The sequence below is a fragment of the Petaurus breviceps genome, unplaced genomic scaffold, assembly GCF_028583685.1.
Source record: "Petaurus breviceps papuanus isolate PSGF00001 unplaced genomic scaffold, PetGlider_PUasm1.0 582, whole genome shotgun sequence".
In the NCBI taxonomy this organism is placed as follows: domain Eukaryota; kingdom Metazoa; phylum Chordata; class Mammalia; order Diprotodontia; family Petauridae; genus Petaurus; species Petaurus breviceps.
In genome coordinates, this window is record NW_027186390.1 from 4,945,736 (window position 1) to 4,966,862 (window position 21,127).

The window sequence follows — 21,127 nt, forward strand, 5'->3', positions numbered from 1 at the left end:
GGATAGAGAGATAAAATATGTCACAGTATCTGCCCTCAAGGAGTTTACAAACTAATTGAGAAAGATGGGAGAGAGAGGTCAGATATATATACAAATAAATGTTTCAATGTGGACTGTGATCTGGACAAAGATCTAGGTAAAGGGCTCTAAGAAAATTGAAAAGGGAGAAATTACTTTTAGTTGGGTGGGGGAATTAGAATCATGGAAGGCTTAATGGAGACAGTGACAGCAGACCTGAAGAGTAAAGGAAGAGGATTTCAATAGATCAGGATAAGGAAGGAGTGAATTACAGGCATGGGATATGACCTTCTTCATCACCCTCAACCTCAAATAGAAACAGAGGCCTTATTTAAACCTTACATAAGGATCCCTAGGACTTGCATATTGACTTCGAAAACCACATATTAACATTATATATGTAATATTGTATTTTTATTTATTTTGTTAAATATTTCCCAATTACATTTTAATCTGGTTGGACGACTCCTGGCCATACTTGGGAGTATTGCTTGCAGGGCCTAATTTTTGATACTTCTGACTTGCCTGAAGGTAGGACAGTAGGAGGGAAGGGAAAAAGAGAACACAATTGGCCAGTTCTGGCTAGATTAACATGGAGTATATGAACATAATTACATTTTGTATTCTGAGAACATGCTTCTTATTGTACAGTGTTATGCTATTAGCAACATGATGTCAAATATATTGTACCTTCTGGTGAGCTGAAAAAAAATCCATCTTCTATCTCAACATCCAACTGAATAAGGAAAGGGGAGGGAAGGAAATTCATCTTCTAATTCTGGATTCAATAGAAAAAAAAATAAGGCACAGGCTACAGACATTGTCTCCTTTATATCTGTTTCCTGATTGAATGTTATAGATGACAAACAGCCCAAAGGTAGTACTTATCCAAAGAGGCTGGGGCTGTTAAGTGGCACATTGGATAGAAGGCCTGGCCTAGGGACAGAAAGACTCCTCTTCCTGAATTAAAATCCAGCCTCAGATACTTACTAGCCATGTGACCCTAGACAAGTCACTTAACCCAGATTGCCTCAGTTTCCTCATCAGTAAAATGAGCTGGAGAAGGAATGGTAAACCACTCTAGTATCTGCCAAGAAAACCCCAAATGGGGACATAAAGAGTTGGACATGACTGAAAAAATGAGTAAACAACAATTTCACCTCTCGTTCAAGGCTCCCTTGTGCCTCCAGGAACAAATACAAATACTCTGCTTAGCATTCAAACCCTTCATTACCTAAGCCCCTCTGACCCTTTACCAATCTTCTTACACTTCACTCCAGAGGTACTCAACCCAGTGAAGCTGGCCTCCTGGCTGTTCTGTGACCAGACACCCTGTGTATCTCTGTTATCCCTCAGACCTAGAATGTTCTCCCTCGTCTCCACCTACTGGCTTCCTTGGCTTTCTTCAAGTCCCCCAAATCCTATCTTCTACAGGAAGTTTTTTGCAACCCCTCTAAATTCTTGTTTATTGTTTCTTATTTTTCCTGCATGTCACATATTTGTGTGTGTGTGTGTGTACAGACAGACATATGTATACTTATATAAATATGTACACATTTATGAGCAACATATGGGGAAAATAAGAAACTCGTATATACCTGTGTTTACATATATGATATGTGTACATATATGCATGTGTTCAAAGGCAGAAATTGTCTTTTCCTCTTTTTGAAGCCTCAGCACTTAGAACCAGCGTCTGGCATAGAGTGGGCACTTGACAAATGTTCTTGACTGCAAGGTTCTAAGATAAGGCCAAAAGGTTCATGATGGAAAATGCTATCTGCATCCAAAGAATTACAGAGTCTGAATGCAGCCTACTGTTTGCTCTCTCTCTCTTTTGTGTTGTTTTGTTTCTTCTTTCTCCTGGTTCATTCCATTGGTTATAATTCTTCTTTGTAACATGACTAATGTATGTTTAATGTGAATGTATATGTAGAGCCTATATCAGATTGCATGCTGTCTTGGGGAGGGGAAGTAAATTTAAAACTCAAAAGCTTGTGAAACTGAATGTTATAAACTAAAAATAAATAAAGAAATTTTTTTAAAAAGAAAAAAATAAATGTTTATTGACTTACTGACTAACCATTCCATCATGTTTTCTTCAACAGACTACCTCCTCTATCATCCCCACTCTTTTATTTATCTTCAGTCTCTTCCTGTCTACTGGCTTCTTCCCTGCTGCCTAAAAACATGCCCATGTCACCCTCATTCTCAAAAAACTCATCCCAACTAATTATTGCTCCGTATCTTTCCTTCCTTTTGTAACTAAACTCCTTTAGAAGGTTGTGTACAATAGGTGCCTCCATTTCCTCTCCTCTGACTGTCTTCTTAAATCTCTATAGTCTGGCTTCTGACTTCATCATTCAATTGAAACTGTTCTTTATCAATGACTTCCCAACGGCCTTTCCTCAGTCCTCATCCTTCTTGATGTCTCTCAGGCTTTGACACTGTAAATCACCCTCTTCTCCTTGATGCTCACTTCTCTCCAGGTTTTTCAGACACTACTTTCTCCTTGTTCTCCTCCTGTCTATCTGACCGCTCCTTCTTAGTCTCCTTTGCTGGATCCTCAGCCAGGTCATGTCTGCTAACTGCTGGTATCCCACAGGACTCTGCCCTGGGCCCTCTTCTCTTCTCTCTACACACGATTTTACTTAGTGATCTCATCAGCTCCCATGAATTCAATTGTCATCTCTATGGTGATAATTCTCAAATGTACTTATCCCGCTCTAATCTCTGCTGAACTCTAATCTCCCATCTCCAACTGCCTATTAGACTTCTCTGAAATATTATCCTTTCTCTCTTCTGACACTGCCACCACCCTGGTGCAGGCCCTCATCACCCCACACCTGAACTACTGCAATAGCCTGCTGCTTGGTCTGCCTGCTTCAAGTCTCTCCCCACTCCAGTCCATCTTCCACTCAGCCAGCAAAGTGATTTTCCTAAAGCGTAGATCTAATTGCATCACTCTTCTTCCCACTACTCAATAAAGTCTAGTGACTTCCTATTACCACCAGGATCAAATATATATAATCCTCAGTTTGCTGTTCAAAGCCACTCATAACTTAGATTTCCCACTCCACAGGCACACACATTCCTTTCCAGTCTTCTCACACCTTCCATCTTCATACATATACACACAGCAGTTCCTTCTCTGTTCCTTGAACAAGACACTGTGTGTCTCTTGGCTCTGGGCATTTTCACTGGTTGCCCTCTATGCCCAGAATTCTCTCTTTTCATCTCAGCTTCAAGCTTTCCTGACTTTCTTCAAGTCTCAGCTAAGATCCTATAGGAAACCTTGTCTAATCTCTCTTAATTCTAGTGCCTTTTCCTCCATTGATTATTTCCAATTTATTTTATATATGGGCAGCAAGATAAGGCAGTGGATAGAGTACCGGGTCTAGAGTCAAGAAGACTCATCTTCCTGGGTTCAAACACAGCTTCCGACACTTACTGGCTGTGTGACCCTGTGCAAGTCACTTAACCTTGTTTGCCTCATTTTCCTCATCTATAAAGTGAGTTAGAGAAGGAAATGGCAAAGCACTCCAGTATCTTTGCCAAGAAAACCCCAAACGGGATCACAAAACATGATGAAACAACAACAAATCTTATATAGAGCTTAGTTGTTTGCATGTTGCCTTTCCCATTAGACTGTAAGCTTATTGAGGGCAGGGACTATCTTTTTGCCTTTTCTTTGTATGCCCAGGTACTTGATAAATGTTTATTGACTGACTGATAGCTCTCACTCTCTCCCTCAGTGAAGTTACCATATTTCTGAATTACCACTCTGATCCAGAGAAAAAAGACCCCTTTCCTCACCCAAACCTCACCCGACTTCTCTCTTTTCCTTGGACTCAGGGTAGAGAGAACCTCCCATCTTCCTCGCACAACTGGGAGACTGTTACTATTAGCAACATTTTCTAAGAAAACTTTTATTTCAAGACACTGTGGGGATTACCAGAGTCCCATGGAATAGCTTAGGAAATACTAACCTAGAACTGAGAAGGATGATCACTCTACAAATAATTGTCCTAGGAATGATGAAATGAGATCAAAGATTTTGACGATGGCCTTATCAAGTGAGATTTTCTCCCCCTAAAGCATTAAAGTTGGAAGACTCTCAAGGAAGGTGAATATTAAGTCAGGCAATCTTTAGAGAACACCTAAGGTTTTCTGCAATCTACTTTGTTTTCAAATGGAATGATCCATGTCAAAAAGTTATACATTCATTCATTCTTACCATCCATCCATAGCACAATCTGATATAACAATAAGAACATTTTTGCCCATCACTGCTATTAAATAGTCACAAAGCAGCTAAGGCCAAACAATTTCTCTGTCTCCTTGGGAGGCACCAGCTTTTAGCTGACACCTCCCCACCCCAGGTCCCCCACCCCTCAGCAGATTCTCACTGAGCTGGAGAGTACAGGCTTATTTGCTTCATTCAGCTGGTTCTCAATAAGAGCTAAATTCCAGGGTGAGGCAGGAAAAGGGAGTTTCTGTTAAAGTAAGGACTTCTGCCTTTTTATGGTCCTATTAGCAGAATAGCTGAAAACTTTTCCCCTGACTAATTGCACACACATTGCTATTGTTTGTTGCTCTTCAGTTGTTTGTGACCCCATATGGAGTTTTCTTGGCAAAGATACTAGAGTGGCTTGTCATTTCCTTGTCCAGCTCATTTTGCAGATGAGGAAACTGAGGCAAACAGGGTTAGGTAAAATAGCCCAGGGTCACATAGGCTAGTAAGCATCTGAGGTCGGATTAGAACTCAGGTCTTTCTGAGTCCAAGCCAGGCACTCTATCCACTGCTCTGCATCCACATTGCTCCTTCTTACTAATTATAATTAGCCTACAAAGACCTAGAGATCTGGTTTTAAATTTTGCTTTTGACAATCCATTTAGGTTTCATACATGTTTCCTTAGATGGGATCACCAGGGACATCTCTAACTGGGAGTTTTCTATCCACCTTCAATTTAGTAGGGCTTCATATCGTCACCCAGAATTATAAGCTTGTCCTCATTTGGCACATTGATGATCAGGGTCTCCAGGTCTTCATAAAACTTTTCTTTGACCTCATCAGGATTGTCATGGTGGGAGCATAGGTACTGATCTGATGATGTTGGCGTGATGTTTTCCTGCAAGTGGCAATCACATGCTTATGATCATGTCATTCACTCCTCTTGGGAGGCATACAAGCTTGTTGAGTAGATTAGCTTTGATGCTTGCTTCCGTGCTTTTTAGCATGATGTTTTCAGTCATGCTGTCAAATGCTTTCAATGAGGATGAACACAGCATCAAGCTCAGCTACCGCACTGATGGCAAATTCTTCAACTTGAAAAGGCTACAAGCCAGGACCAAAGTGGAGGGAGTGTTGGTGCATGATTTTCTATTTGCAGATGAGATGCAACAAAGTATGGACCAGTTCTCTGCTGCTTGTGCTAATTTTGGCCTAACAATTAACACCAAGAAAACACAGGTGTTCCATCAGCATGATCAGGAATCATCCCGTTCAGCAAATGGAGAAGTTGTGAATGCTGTGGATAAGTTCACTTACCTTGGTAGTGTCCTTTTCAGGGAGGCACATGTTGATAATGAGGTTGATGCATGCATTGCCAGAGCTAGCTCAGTGTTTGGGAGGCTCTGAAGGAAAGTATGGGAGCAAAGAGGTATTAGACTGCCTGCCACACTGAAGGTCTACAGAGCCGCTGTGCAGACCTCGTTGCATGCCTGTGAAATCTGGACAGTCTACCAGCACCATGCCAGGAAACTGAATTGCTTCCATTTTAAATGTCTTAGGAACATTCTGAAGATCACCTGGCAGGATAAGGTACCAGACACTGAGGTCCATACTCGAACTAAACTGTCAAACTTTCTAACTCTGCTTCAGAGAGCATAATTCCAATGGTCTGGCCACGTTGCTCGAATACAAAATGTCCATTTGCCAAAAAGACTGTTTTATGAAGAACTCACACAGGACAAGCACTCACATGGGACACTCTCGAGGACTGACTGTGTGACATGGGAGACACTGGCACAGGACCACCCAGCAAGGCATGTCCACATCAGAGAAGTTGAGCAAAGCAGAATTGAGACAGCTCCAAGGAAATGCAAGATGCATCAATTTGGAGAATCCACGCCAAATGTTCACATGGGCTATCTGTGCCCGACCTGTGGCAGAGCCTTCCAAGCTCCTTGCATTGGTCTGATCAGCCACAGCTGGACACAGTGAAACCTGACTTTAGCATGGTGATGTCATTTTGGTCCTCTTCAAGAACAAAGGATAATGACCATGTTGTAGAAAGGGGGGTGCCTCTTCCAGTACTTTTTAAACTGTGGGTCATAACCTCATAGAACTCATATGGAGTTGTGAAAAATTTGGCAACATTAAAGGTTTCTGAATACGCAGTGACCAAAATTGTATTCAAAATCAAATGTGAAATGAATCCGAGGTGTTACTGGCAGCACTTGCCCATGTTGCATAGGGAAACTTCACTGCAGCCTTGGTTCTGAACACACAATCCTACACACTTTGCACTGTGTATACTCTTAGGCCACTGTATCAGCAATGCAATATTCACAATGCCTACGGAAATTGCAAATATGCTGATGTAGTTCTCAATCACAAAATATATCAGGCTTTCTATAAGGGGGAATAAGCTAGAACATTTATTAAAATACCAAAAGACTGAGTTCCAAAACTAGAAAGTCAAAGCCATCAGAGTAGTTATGAACAGGTAGATGAAGAAGAAAGCACCCACATTCTCAAGCCTTTAAAACAGAACAGGCTACCTCAGGCAAAGGTCCTCCTCTCCCCACTCACAGCAACCACCCAGTGTCCAGGAAGCACGCTCCCAGCAGCTCCGGCCCCCGGCAGTCCTCAGCAGGAGTCCTTAGCAGAAATTCTGGCTGACTCAAAAAGGGGTTAGAGCTTCCACTGCCGCTGCCTCTGCTGCTGCTGCCGTCGCCACCACTGCTAGCCACCGCAGGAACTCTAGCTTGGCTTCTACTTCCTCTTGCTCCGCCCCTTCCTGCTACATCAGCAAATCGAATGGGGCATGGAAGATCTTTAAATCCCATAACCCTTACAGCCACACAACAACTAACTGCTGAAACCTGAAAGGAGGTCTCAAGTGGAAAAAGTTTAAGTAGCCCTGTATACAACCTACTCAAAGGAGTAGGAAAAGTGTAGAACTGATACAGAGTGCCAGGGCCAGTACGATGCAGTGGAAGTAGAACTAGCTAGAGGAGTAGCTAGGTGGCTCCGTGGATAGAGTGCCAGGCCTGGAGTCAGGAAGACCTGAGTTCAAATTTGGCCTCAGACATTCCTAGCTATGTAACTCTGGGCAAGCCACTTAACTGTGTTTATCTCAGTTTCCTCATCTGTAAAATGAGCTGGAGAAGGAAATGGCAAACCATTCTTGTATATTTACCAAGAAAACTCCAAATGTGGTCATAAGCCTGAAACATCTGAAAAATGACTGAACAACAATGATGGAGTCAGAGGCTGTGGGTTCAGATGATGTGATCTGCTTAATACCTGTAAGTCACATAAACTACCCCCTACTCTCCGTACCCTCTCTAGACCTATCTCTCTGTGATTCTAGTCTAAACACCCTAAGAAAACTCTATCTTCTTTAAGGCTCTCAGTTTCTACATACATAATAAAATAGAGATGAGACATTTTCCTGTTGCCTCCAGGATCAAGTACAAGGTTCTCTTTTTGGAGTTCAAAGTTCTGTATAATATGGCCTCCTCCTGCCATTCCAATTTTTTATCCCTTATATCTCCATCCTCTGTACTCTGTGATTTAATGACACTGGCTTCCCTGATGTTCCTCAGAGCAGACAATCCGACTGAGTGTTTTCACTGCTGTCCCCCATGCCCAGGCCTATCTCTCTCCTCATCTCTGCCTCCTGGCTTCCTTTGTTGTCACTGTTCAGCCATTACAGTTGTGTCCAACTCTCAGTAACCCCATTTGGGGTTTTCTACACAAAGAAAGTGGAGTGGTTTGCTGTTTCCTTCTCCAGCTCATTTTACAGATAAGGAAACTGAGGCAAACTGGGTGAAGTGGCTTGCCCAGGGGTCACACAGCTAGTAAGTGTCTAGGGCTGGATTTGAACTCAGAAAAAAAAATGAGTCTTGCTTATTCCAGGCTCAGCATTCTATCCACTGTACCACCTGGCTTCCCTGGCTTCCCTTAAATCTCACCTAAAATCCCACCTTCTGCAAAAAGCCTCTCCCCATCCTACTCATTCTTAGTGTCTTCCATGTGAGATTATCTCAACTTTCTATCTATCTATCTATCTATCTATCTATCTATCTATCTATCTATCTATCTATCTATCTATCTATCTATCTATCTACCTATTTCTACAGATAAAGATATACACACACATATACTTATATATGTATATGTGTATTGAGGGGATTGGGATAGCAAATGGTTAATTGTAGGAATAATGTGAGCCACACTGACTCTATCTTGTGACTTAATTCTGGAATTAGTTCAGTTCCTTTTCTATTCAGTTATGGGTCTAGTCCAATTTCTGTCTTGTGAGAAAACTATATTCAATTGTGGGAATTGTGAGAAAACCTTATTGTATTGTTTGAACCTGGTCCTGCATGACTAAACTGGACCATCTCTACCTGCTATTTAGAGACCATTAACTAAGGACCTAAGTTATGCTGACCAGAAACTGGGTCAGATCTGAAGATTGATGCAAGGAGTTTTCTCACAATTGTATATCTCAAGCAACTCATATGTCTTATTCAAAAACTGGCCCCATTCTGATCGGTTATTGTTTCCATGTTCTTTTAATTGTTTACAGACACATGAGAGTGAAAAACATTTTCTGATTTCAGGGAACTGCATCTATTCAGTCTCCCCTTCCTAACTTGAAAAGTTCCTAATCTTTCATCCAATTAGAAATCATATTAGCTAATGTATTGTTTCCTTTCAATTAATTGGCCTTATTTGACTAATTGGTTTTTAATGTATAAAAGTCTGTCTCCCCTTATATTTGGGATCCAGCCCTAAGCTGAGGAAGGGGCTGATCCTGATTTGTTGAACAATTGTCATGCATTCCTTAATAAATCAAAATGCTTAGAAGTTCAAACCTTTTGTTTCTTCAGTCATTTCATCTTTTACCTAACACAGTATGTATGTGTGTGTATACCCATATACATACATATCTTAAAGGAAGAAGTATTTATATATGTGTGTGAAAGGAACAAATATATGCACAATATCACTAAACATATATATGTGTGTATACATATATATATGAAAGTAACAAGCATCTAAATATATATCATTGAAAATGTATGGGGGCGGCCAGGTAGCAAAGCAAGTAAGAGCACCGGCTCCAGTGTTGAGAAGACCTGGAGATCGAATCCCGGGCTCAGACACTTAGCACCCACCCAGAAACACCTGGCCGTGTAACCTTGAGCAAGTTGCTTAACCCCGGTTGCTTAAAAAAAAATTAAATAAATAAAAATGTATGTGTGTGAAAAGAACAAATGTTTATTTATTTATATCACCAAAAGTGTATATTATATAAATATATATGAAAGGAATAAGCATTTATATATAAAATTCCTGAAAGTATATGTGTGTGTTTGTATTTATATTTATATGAAAGGAACAAGTATTTATTTATATCACTGAAAGTGTATATGCATATAAATATATATGAAAGGAATAAACATTTATATATAAAATCCCTGAAAGTATATATATATATATATGTATATATTTATATGAAAGAAATAAATACTAGATACCTGCTGTCTCAGGCATTATACTAAGCACTATAAATATTATCTTGATACAAATAATCATGTGAGATAGATACTTTTTGTTAATCCCATCTTACAGTGGGGGAAACTGAGGTAAATAGCCATTAAGTGACTTGCCCAAGGTCACACAGCTAGAAAATTTTCCTAAGTCCAAGCCCAGCATTCTGATCTGCTGTGCCAAAGTCTCCCTCACCACATTTCAAGCTTCTTTTTATCAGGGACCTTTCTTTGTATCCTCAGTGATTACCACAGTAGTTGGCACACAGTAGGTGTTTAATAAGTGCTTGTTGACTGACACTTCTTTCTACCAACCCCAAGAGGCTATGAAGAGGACAAATGAATCAGTGCCTACACACTCACAATCTGAAGTCTAAACTGCTTCAGTTTTAGGGAAGAAGGGTATGTTTCATTAATGAAATTTGAAAAAATGTGACAGGTGCAGGCTAGGTTAGGTGTCCCCATTGTTACAGTAACAATTGCTATTCATAGCTGACCTGTTTTCCTTGATTTCTTCAACCTACAGGAAAGGCAGTCAGTTTGGCCACCAAGTTGTGCTACCCTCAAAGCCCCAGACAAATGGCTCCACCAAAGGCTATGGCTTTCTGAAAGGCCTTGGTATGCCCCCTAGTCACCAAAGGGCACATAAACTCTTAGACTACTAAGCTCTTCCACTAATTCAAAATTGCAGAGCCTTCAGTACAATGCCAGCCCAATCAAAAATGTAGCCTAAGGGAAAAGAAACAGAATATTTTTCTAAAATATTAAAATTATGGTCATTTCAATCTTAAAACTTACTTTGCATTTGAGAAGTCTGCTCCTACTCCCCTAACCTCATTCATAGGTCTTAGATGATTGATTTTTAGTGAGCACATAATTTATTAAAACAGTAAAGTGAATAACTGTAAAAATATCTAACAAAAATGCAGAAAAAAGTTGGATATCACAAGGTATTCCAAAAGTCTTTGTGCAGTTTTAAGCTTTAATAAATCCATAAGTATAAATGCTACAAACTTACAAAAAACATTTGAAAGATTATTCAAATTTTAAAAAACATCTCTATGTCTTAGTTGTGTCAACATAATCACTGTTCTGTGCTATACAGCATACATTAATTTTTAAACTGTATAAATTTCAATGTTATTACTCAGTGGCTGAAATGATTATGTTCGTCATCTTAAGAATAAAATTTTGATGACTACAGGACAATTCTGACATGACTCCACAAGAAAAAGTCTAATGCACACAGATCAGGTGACTGCAGAGAGCCAAGCATGATCCAACAGTCTGAGAAAGCATTATCCAGAAACTTGAATACACAAATATCCTGCCTACTTAAAATTAAAATTTTATTAAATTTAAATTTTTTAATTAAAATTATTTTAAATTAAAAAATGTAATTCACAAAACTAAATAAATGTAAAAGAAATTTAAATAAATTTTCAAATGATGTTTTTGTAAGTTTGTAGCATTTATACTTCTGAACACGGGGTTGTTGGGAGGATTAAGTGAGATAACATATGTAAAGTGCTTCACAAACCTTAAAATGCTATATAAGTGCAAGCTATTATTATTATATAAGTAAGGATGAGGTACCTCACTAAGAGAACCCTCCTCTGAACCAGGAAGAATTATTACGCTTTTTGGAGGGGGGAATGCAGGGCAATTGGTGTTAAGTGACTTGCCCAAGGTCACACAGCGAGTAAGTGTTAAGTTGCTGAGGCCAGATTTGAACTTAGGTCCTCCTGACTCCTGGGCCAGTGCTCTATTCACTGAGCTACCTAGCCACCCCAAGGAAGAATTATTAGAAAGGAATTAATTAACCTCTTGCCTGGGAAGTGACAAACTTCAGAGCCAAGGTCCTGAGAGAGTCAAAGAGGGGAGGTATCAAACCTAGATTCAAGGTCTAGAATGCCTAGAATGAAAGAGTACAATAGTAGCTCTGTTGTAAGGAATACAGTAATATCTTACTGAACTAGAAGCTAGAGGAAGTAGAGACCATGGCTCAGGTAGTCCAGCTGATCCACCCAACTGCTGAGCCTATGTACGCTCTTGGAAAAGCCAGCCCCGTCACTGGGTGACCTTCCTAGCCATGCCTGGAAGGGACTGCAGCCAGGGAGGAGCGAGCCCATCTACCAAACAACCTGCCGTGTGCAGCCCTGCATCAGCTATGCCAGGTGAGGAACCTGCTTACGGCAGCCCAGCACTGAATGGATTCATCTAACCAAGATGCCATGCCTTTGGACGAGCCTCATCCATCCGCTCTCCCATGCCTCACAGTGCATGTTGTTTAGACACTCCAGAGAAAGAACACTGAGGCCCTACTGCCTCAGCACTGTGAGTTGTCTTGGCCACATATGTTTCTAACATGGGTGCCTCACTACCCTTTTAATCTAAGTCTGTGCACATTATCCCTCTCCACACCTCAGGGATTCTATATTTATGAGAGAGTGCATTACCATACAACTGATCTTGCTATGCCATTTGAATCCATGCCTTTGCTAAGAACTTTCTGATCTACCAGTTGATTGTTAATGGGAAGCACACCAGTCAGGGCTCGTGAGCTATAGAGGTGGGAAGATAACTACCACAAGATCACCTCTAGAATTTAACACTCGTCCTTCTAGGGACCCAAACTGCTTGTTCTAGGGCAAGTTAGGGGAGGAATTCAGAGGGGATGTTACATACAAAATGAGTCCGAGATGACTGTGGGACATCCAAATCAAAATATCCAAACAGGCAGTTGGTGATCAAGGAGTGTAGCTTGGGAGAAAGTCTGAATATGCAGAACTAGGAGTCATCTGCATTGTGATGATAATTAAACCCATGGCAGCCGATGAAAGAGTGAGAAGAGAGTCCAGGACAGAGATTTAGGGAACACTCACAGTTAGGGGGTGCAACATGAAGGATGATCCAACAAAAGAGATTGAAGAGAGATGCCACATTGGTAGAAGTACAGGGAGAGAGAGCAGGGTCACAAAAACCCAAGAGGAGACAGCATGTAGAAGGAATGGTTGTTAACGGTGTCAGATGCAGAGCTAAAGACAATCTCTAAAATAAAAAAAAATGAAGCAAAATCTTTGTGCAAAGTCTATCTGAAAAAAAAAATCTGACATCCAGAATCTATAACACCCATAATACAAATCTATCAGCATCATGTTCATTCCCCCAAAAGAAAAGTGATTCAAATGATAGACAATTTTCAAAACAGGAAACATATTGCTAATAAGCACCTGCAAAGTTGTTCAGAGGCTAATAATTAGGGAAACACAGATTAAAACACCATTAAGGTATTACCTAACAAAGATTGGGCAATTCAAGTGGCAAAAATAGCTAAAAATGATTAAATGTGGGAGAGGGGAAGGGATGTAGGGAAAGAATTACTCTTACATTTTTGATGAGACTAAATCTATAAAAACTTTTTTGAGAATAGTCTGACAATATACAAAAAGAGTTTTTATACTTTTTTTTTTTTTGCTTTTTTTGGAGGGGGGAAGGTAGAGCAATTGGGGTTAAGTGACTTGCCCAAGATCACATGGCTAGTTTTGTGTTAAGTGTCTGAGGCTGGATTTGAACTCAGGTCTCCTGACTCCAGGGCTGGTGCTCTATTCACTGCGCCACCTAGCCACCCCAGTAAGAGTTTTTAAACAATCATATCCTTTGATCCTATTTGTCTAGTGCTAGGACTATAACCTAATATTGCTGTTCAGTCATGACAACTCTTCATGACCCTATTTGGGGTTTTCTTGGCAAAGATACCGTAATAGTTTGCCATTTCCTTCTCCAGCTCATTTTACAGATGAGGAAACTGAGGCAAACTGAGTTAAGTGATTTGCCCAGGGTCACACAGCTAGTAAATGTCTAAGGCCACGTTTGAACTCAGGAAGATGAGCCTTGCCTTCTTGATTCCAGGCCCAGCATTCAATCCACTGCACCACCTAGCTGCAATAACCTACAGCTTCTACTAAAAGAGTAAGGACCTAACGGTACAAAGTATTCATACTTGCTTTATTTGTCATAATAAAAAACTAGAGACAGTCTGACTTGGAAGACTGAATAAAGAGCTAGTCTTTTTTGGTCCTGTGAGGTCAAGTTTGACTCTTCCTCCAGGAGACACAAGAGAAACCCTTTTAGAAATGTTGCAATATTTTAAACTTGGAACAAACATGTTTCTGATTCTGTTGCCTTTTGCATTTCTGACCCCAATTACCAAAGCTGACTTTACACATCTTATTATAAAGTTCTCCTCCCATATATGTGTTCCCAAGTTTGGAGTTGGTTGGGGAAGCGAGGAGGAAAGGTAAGTAAAATGACATTACTTTTCCTAGAAAGACCATCATTACTATAAATGTTAAGTGACTTCAGGTTCAGTCTAATGATGTCACATGGGAGTAAACAAGGCTATGGTCTAAAGTTTGCAGTCAGTTACATTACAAAATGAAATATTAATATTCTTTACACAGTGCCCTTTCTCTGAGAACGTTAAAATGTTTTACAAATATTTTCCTTGTTAATTCTTACTCTGGTTCAAGAGAAGCAGGTATTACTGTATTTTTATCCCATATTATAGATTGGTCATAGACAAGTGATTTTCCTAAAAAATAAAAATAAAAAAAAAAAACATGGTAAGAGGCATATTTGAAATATAGGGGGCTAACCCAAACCTGACCCCCATCTCAGGATCATTCTTACCCTTAGATTTGGGGCATGTCCTAGAGGGTACATTGCAGGAGACTAGTTCCCATCACATCTCCCCCATTTCTTAAATTCCCTTAAATGGAGACAAAATTACTTATTCCACTATGAGAAAGAAGGCTTAAGATGTAAATATAGCTGGAAGGAACATCATGTTTACTTAATTTCCCACTGACACCTGAACTTCATAAGAGCAGGCTGAGGTAACAAGAAGGGAGGAGGGTTCTGGGTGCCTGAAGTCACAAGTTCCATGACTAGAGAGAAAAGGGAGAGGAAATATGCTGATTTTGCTTTTCATAGGGCGCTAACAATTCATCAGGTAATACTTGGGAATGAAAGATTTTGTTTCCTCATAATTTTCCACATCAAAATATAAATAACTTGGAAAGGGCAGACACATCCTATCATTTTAAAGCATTTTTTTCCAACCCTGTCATAGGAAGATAGATTTAGAGCTGGAACAGTCCTCAAAGGTCAAGTCTGACCCTCTCTGACAAATGAGGAAACTAGGGCATAGAGATTAAGTGACTTGCTTAGGGTCACATAGCTAAGAAATATCTGAGTTGAGATAGCTCTGTTTCCACCTCTGGCCATGTTATAAATATATAATAACCCCTTCAATAAATTCTAGTGGTAGAGCAGCTAGGTGGCACAGTGGTTAGAGTTCAAGTCCAGCCTTAGACACTTGACACTCACAACCCTGAACAAGTCACCTTAGACACTTAACACTTACTAGCTGTGTGACCCTGGGCAAGTCATTTAACTGCTATTGTTCCACCCCCCAAAAAACTCCAGTGGTTCCCTAATACCTAGAGAATCAAACAGAAAGACCTCTGTCATTTAAAGCACTTCACAACCTGGTCCATTCTGGCCTCTCCAGCATCCCTTCACATTATCCCTGGTTTCCTTCAAGACTCAAGTGCCCCCTTCTACAGGAAGCCTTCCCTTTCAAGGATATTTTGTGTTCATTCTGTGTCTAATTGAGTATATGCCTATAAGTAATGCTCTATATGCAAGAGACTGGGGAGGGGGGCTGGGGCTGCTTCCAGACATGATAACATGCAATGAAAGTGTAGAGTGCACTTTAGCTGAAGCGTGCACAGACCTCCTGGAGCTGGCTCCAGCCTGACAATCACTAAGGATTGTGCTAAGGATTAAGACTGCTGATTGGCTTCATGGCCAGGACTAGGATGCAGTGAAAAGAACACTAATCACGCAGGACCATTCTCTTAAGGGCTCTCTTCTGGACTAGTTGACATTGGAGAAGAGGATTAGGATCCTCAGATCCTCTCACGTGGAGCTATGTAAATAGAGACAAACATACATACATACACATATATGTATATGTACATACACACATATATTATATAGATCTATATGGATGGATGGATACACATATACCTAACACATATATATATAAACTGCATGGGGCAAGTAAAGATACATTCTGTGTACGTATGTGTACCTATATGTCTATACCTAGCCATAAAAGCACATATACATATATATACATACACATAAATACATATAATGTGTTTCTTCTTTTAAAAATTGCCTATGTGCATCATTTGAACCACTTTTCTGGGGAATGAACATGATGCTAACAGATTTATGCAAGGGTCTTATAAATTCTGGATGTCAGATCTTTTTTTCAGATAAACTTTGCATAAATGTTTTTCTCCAACTTTTCTTTTTATTTTGAATACACTGCCTTTAATTATGCATTTATGCTGTTAACTACCCCTCCTCCTAGATGCTTTCTCCTGAGTTTTTGTGACACACTTACATATGTATCTATCTACACATATGTTTTTATATTTACATATAGTGTGTACATGTACAAATACATATATAAGTATTAAAATATACATACATACACACAGTGTATCTTTACCTGCCCCATACAGTTACATCATCCCTGGAAGTGACCATAACTTATCTGCCCCTAAAGCAATGTTGTAGGGAGTAGGCACTACCCCTAAGCAGCAAAGAGAGTTGGGGACAGAGGGACAGGGAATCATTACAGGATAAGTCTGTTGCCCAGGGAGCAAGTCTTATTCCAATGATCAATAAACTACTTAATCCTGGGTGCCAGCAGAGAAACTATACTCTTCTGTGGTGCTGCTGGGATTCCTAAGACCAAGGGACAGAAAAGAAGGAAGAGAAGGAATGGAATAAAGGGAGATGAGAGAAAAAGGAGGAGAAAGAAAAGCAATGCCTCTTGGTGATTGTTGATGACAGCAGCAACCAAAGAGCAACTCTGTGAGGTCAGGGAGCAGTAGTAAAATGGCTTGCTATTGTTAGAGAGCCTTGGGAGAGACCCACCCACCTCCTTTTCTGCCTTCCTAAGTGACAGACCTGGCACCTGTCAGTAAAGTCTCCTTTCTTCTGCTTTGTGGTGACAACCCTCCACACCAGAGTTGATGGGTCTGACACGAGTCTTAACCAGTGGGCGCTGTCAGTCAGATTATACAGGCATTCAGTGCACACTGGTCTCTTTGACAACATCTCTCCAGAAACCCCAGAGTCACTAGATTATCTGCCTCGCCTTGGAAAGTAAAATCTAGGAGTAATGAAAGTTAACTATTTCAGTTCTGGAAAGGACATGACAAAGAAATGCCACTATAAATGCATTCATTGGACAGTATCTGTGGCTCTTCGTGCCAGCAAATAACGTTTTAAAATCTCTTCTATGTCTTAGGTATGGTACCATCCCCTTGGGATACTTGGGCAAAAAGTGAAAGTCCCTGCTCTCAAGAAGTTTGCATTCTATCAGAAAAGATAATATGTATATAAGCATACCCAACATTAATACAATTGAAAATTTTTTTTTGGGGGGGGGAAGGGACTAGGATCAGAAAAAACTTCTTATAACAAGGTTAATCATCTCAAACACAGCACTCTACAGACTCCAAATCTTGCACCATATTATATTCTGATAAAATGTTGTGAACCTCTCAAATTTCTCATGAATTAAATAAAATCAGTTTTACTCGACAGGAGATAAATTATTAAGCAGAATGTTAAAATATACATTATTCTGTTTGGATATTTTATTGAGGCTTTAAAAGTACCATTAAAATTTTAGATCTGGAATAAAAACTAACATTTATATAGGTTTACAACACATTTTCCTCACAATAATTTCTATAAGTTAGCATATTTTTCTCATTTTACAAATCTGAGTCTCTGAGGGTACATGACATGACTAAAGTCATCAAACTAGTAAGAAGCAAGAGCCTTGAGACTCAAACCCAGTTCTCCTAACTTATAAAGTTAAATAAGTGCTCTTTCCATTATCTTATCAGAAAGGGATATTGAGTACTATTATAAAGAATTAAACATCAAAAGTGTCTGGTCCAGAGTATTATTTTAATTTGTAAAATTAAATTCTATTACAATTAATTTAATTGCTGTGGGCAAAATTAAATTTAAATTGTTTTAAACTCAACCCATTATCAAATAAATCATTTGACTTTTTTTTTTGGTGTTTATGTCAGTGGTAAGATTTATGTAAGAAATTCCTATAATCTCTATATTCTGGGAATTCTCAATCTTTCTTTAAATAATGAACATAAAATGACTGATAACAGCTTAAAAGCATTAGTATTTTCAAGGCAGTCTATAAAATATATTTTTAAAATTTAATTTTATTAAATGTTTCACAGATATCCATTTTATACAGACCTTTTTATATATAATCTTACAACATGGATTTTAATTTTGTCTTATTTTAGATGTTTCCTCTTCTCTACACTATTTTTTTTTCACATCTCTCCCTTCTTTTCATTTCCCCTTTTTTTCTTTGCTAAGACAAACTGGATTTAGCCATTCAGTTTTACTATTTACAATGTAACTGTAAAGTTTTTAAACTTTCTTTTATAGTTGGTAAAACATAAACATTCTAGTGAGAAAGAAATTCAAATGATGCTCTTTAAATGAATGCACAGACTCTGGACCCTGATATTTTGGGCATCCATCAAGCTCTTTTTTTCCCTTGCTAATCCTTTCCCTTGTTCCTACCCCTACTGCCCTCACTGGCAATGGCAGGCAGCTATAAGTACATGGCACTGTGAATGTGTGCTTTCCAAGGCAAGTCCAATTCACTAACTGCTTGCTTCTGGTGCCTTTCTGGATTCCCTCCCCCCAACCCAGAGCCAAGAAACATTGATTCTGAGAAATGGATGTTTTGAAGTCAAGTGCCAGGGGCCCAGTGGGCCACATCCATCTTAGTACACATCTCGAAATGAGCAGATGACCACTGACGGGATCATTCTGAAAACTAAATAACTAAAAGCCATGCCTGGCTAGCCAGGAGATTTTGTGACATGCCCAGAAGATCTACTAAAGTAAATGTAAAATGTCAGGCCTCGCTGCTGAAGTAGTCCCCAAATTTTGCATTTACCTGCCATGAAAATATAAAGAGTCTAATGAATGTTTTAATATGAATCTTTTTAGTCTTTAGCAATTTCTGTGCTGGAGGAAATAATTGTTCTATATCTAAAAAACAAAAGAACACAAGAAAAACAGTACCTACTCACAAGTAAATTATGCAACAATTTTTTTTTTAAAGTCTGAATCTCCACATCTCTCCCAGGCTGCCATGCAGGGCTTACTCCTGGGCCCAGTTTCATTTTGATCAACACAGGAACCTTGACCTGCTCCATTCCTGACCTGGGCTGGTTTGGCCCTTTCTAGGCAACCTGGCAGTCCCTCTCCCTCAATACATTAATGCTGATCTTACTGCAGATGCCCAATATCAGCTTAGCCCACTGCAATCCAGGAATCCCTAGCTCAAGAGAAAGCCTCTGCCTGTTTGGTAGCAGGGATTACTTACAGGCATCAGCCACCATGATGCCTAACCTGTATCAAAATTTTAAAGGGCAACTCTTGCTATTGAGTCCTAAAAATTTAATCTAAGGCTATTTACAGCTGTTCATAAATCCGGCAAGCAAAATGGATGTGATTCAGGGTCCCTACTCATAAATCTTATGGATGTCAGGTATGAAGAAAGTTAAGATAACTGGTGAGTCAAATTCTATAGTTATTTTGTCACTGTCTACTAACTTGAAAGAGTTTAAGCTTCAGTTTTACTTGGGAAGCACAATGGACTTTTTAACCCAGGGCTACCAGATGAAAAGCCAGTATTATGCCATTTAGGTCCCAGATGTTTGACATTTATGCCAATTTTTCACTTGAATGGTTGAAAGCAAAAGGAAATTATGAGATCTTAAGAAAACTGGACTTTGACTGCCAAGTCTTAAATTTCTTGGTTTAAGGCTTTTTCTCTAAAATATGCTTTCTTATTTGGACCAAGTTAAGCATTTTGTGATATATGTTGTAAAAGACCAAGAACAAAATTCCCCAACAAATTAGAAAATAAGAAATTGGCTACATCCCACCACAGTAAGGAAATTAAAGTATATAATTAAGGTTTTTAGCAACTAACAAAGTTTGATATTAATGAATGTTTATTGAAAAAAACAATAATAATCCGAGGATTACACAGATACTTAATTACATGTACTCCCAGCAAAATGCAATTGCAATAAAATAAGTACATTATATTCTTGGTCCCTCAAGTAGCTGAGATAGTTGAACTATCTTCTTTAGTTTATATTACATAAACATCATTAATAAACACATATGCATAAATATTTCCACTTATTTTCCTGACCCTTACTTTGCTATTTTCTTCTTTTATGGCCATGATGCCTTTCTTCATCCCTGAAATAAAAAGATATTATAAGCTACTAAGCATTTTAATGTCAGTTTCAAAATATTTCATAATTCAAGACAGATAGAAACCTTAATATTCAAACTGTTACTAGAAACAACAAAGAAAATAGCTACAAAGAAATATTCAGCTAATCGTCCCGGTAATGCAAAAGATCACAATCTGGTTAGCAGGCAAATTGTTCAAAGATTAATGTGAATAGCTACAGCTGAGTAATGGGTCCCAAAGCAATAGTAAATATGACCAAATGTTAATACAGTTATAGATATATAGGTACTATATCAGAGATGGGAAATGAAAGGGTTTTAGTGAGTTCGGGAGTGAGGAGAAGGCAAGAGGCTTCAGGAATTCATTTGGTCTCCATGTTAGGGGCCATAGTCCTGAGGACTAAGAACTAACCTGAGCAGGAAAGGGGTTTCAAAGAAAAGACCATAACTCAGGTGCCCAGATGAGATAAGGGCACCTGTAAGGAGCCTAGGGGGAGACAGTCATATCTGAGACATATGGACTCAACTCTTGAAAGGCAACTTTTTTATAAGAACCAAAGGATGGGACAGATAGTGACCTTGGGCATCTGACAAAACAAGTTCTGCCAGCTGTACAACTTTACACATAATGACAGTTTTCATTTTCTTCAGCAAAAAAACAGGTCACACAGGTTTTTTCTTGTTTCCAACAAAGGGAAAAACAACTTTGTGCTTTAAGTTAAAGTGTGGTCACCACTTAGAACATAAAGTTTTATACACACACACAGGGAAGGCAAATGAAACAGATTTTTTTAGGTATAGATTTTAATTTTTTCTACTCCATACATTATGAAGCAACTATGAATTTTTTAGTTTTTTAGAAGAGCCAAAGTTACAGAATCAACTCTCTGTTAATCA

At 39.2% G+C, this 21,127-nt stretch overlaps 1 protein-coding gene across 6 annotated transcripts in view; it reads right to left on the bottom strand.

Annotated features, from left to right (window-relative positions):
• Positions 1-21,127, bottom strand: part of SNRNP48 (small nuclear ribonucleoprotein U11/U12 subunit 48) — a 185,959-nt gene that overhangs the window by 136,339 nt on the left and 28,493 nt on the right. The window contains exon 9 of one of the 6 annotated variants that reach the window (XM_069103526.1): positions 19,960-20,233. The exons of the other annotated variants lie outside the window; for them this stretch is intronic. Within the exon in view, the coding sequence (XP_068959627.1) occupies positions 20,194-20,233 (40 nt within the window). The 3' untranslated portion in view covers positions 19,960-20,193. Of the gene's footprint in view, positions 1-19,959; positions 20,234-21,127 lie in introns of those variants that run through there. 6 annotated transcript variants of the gene reach the window in all.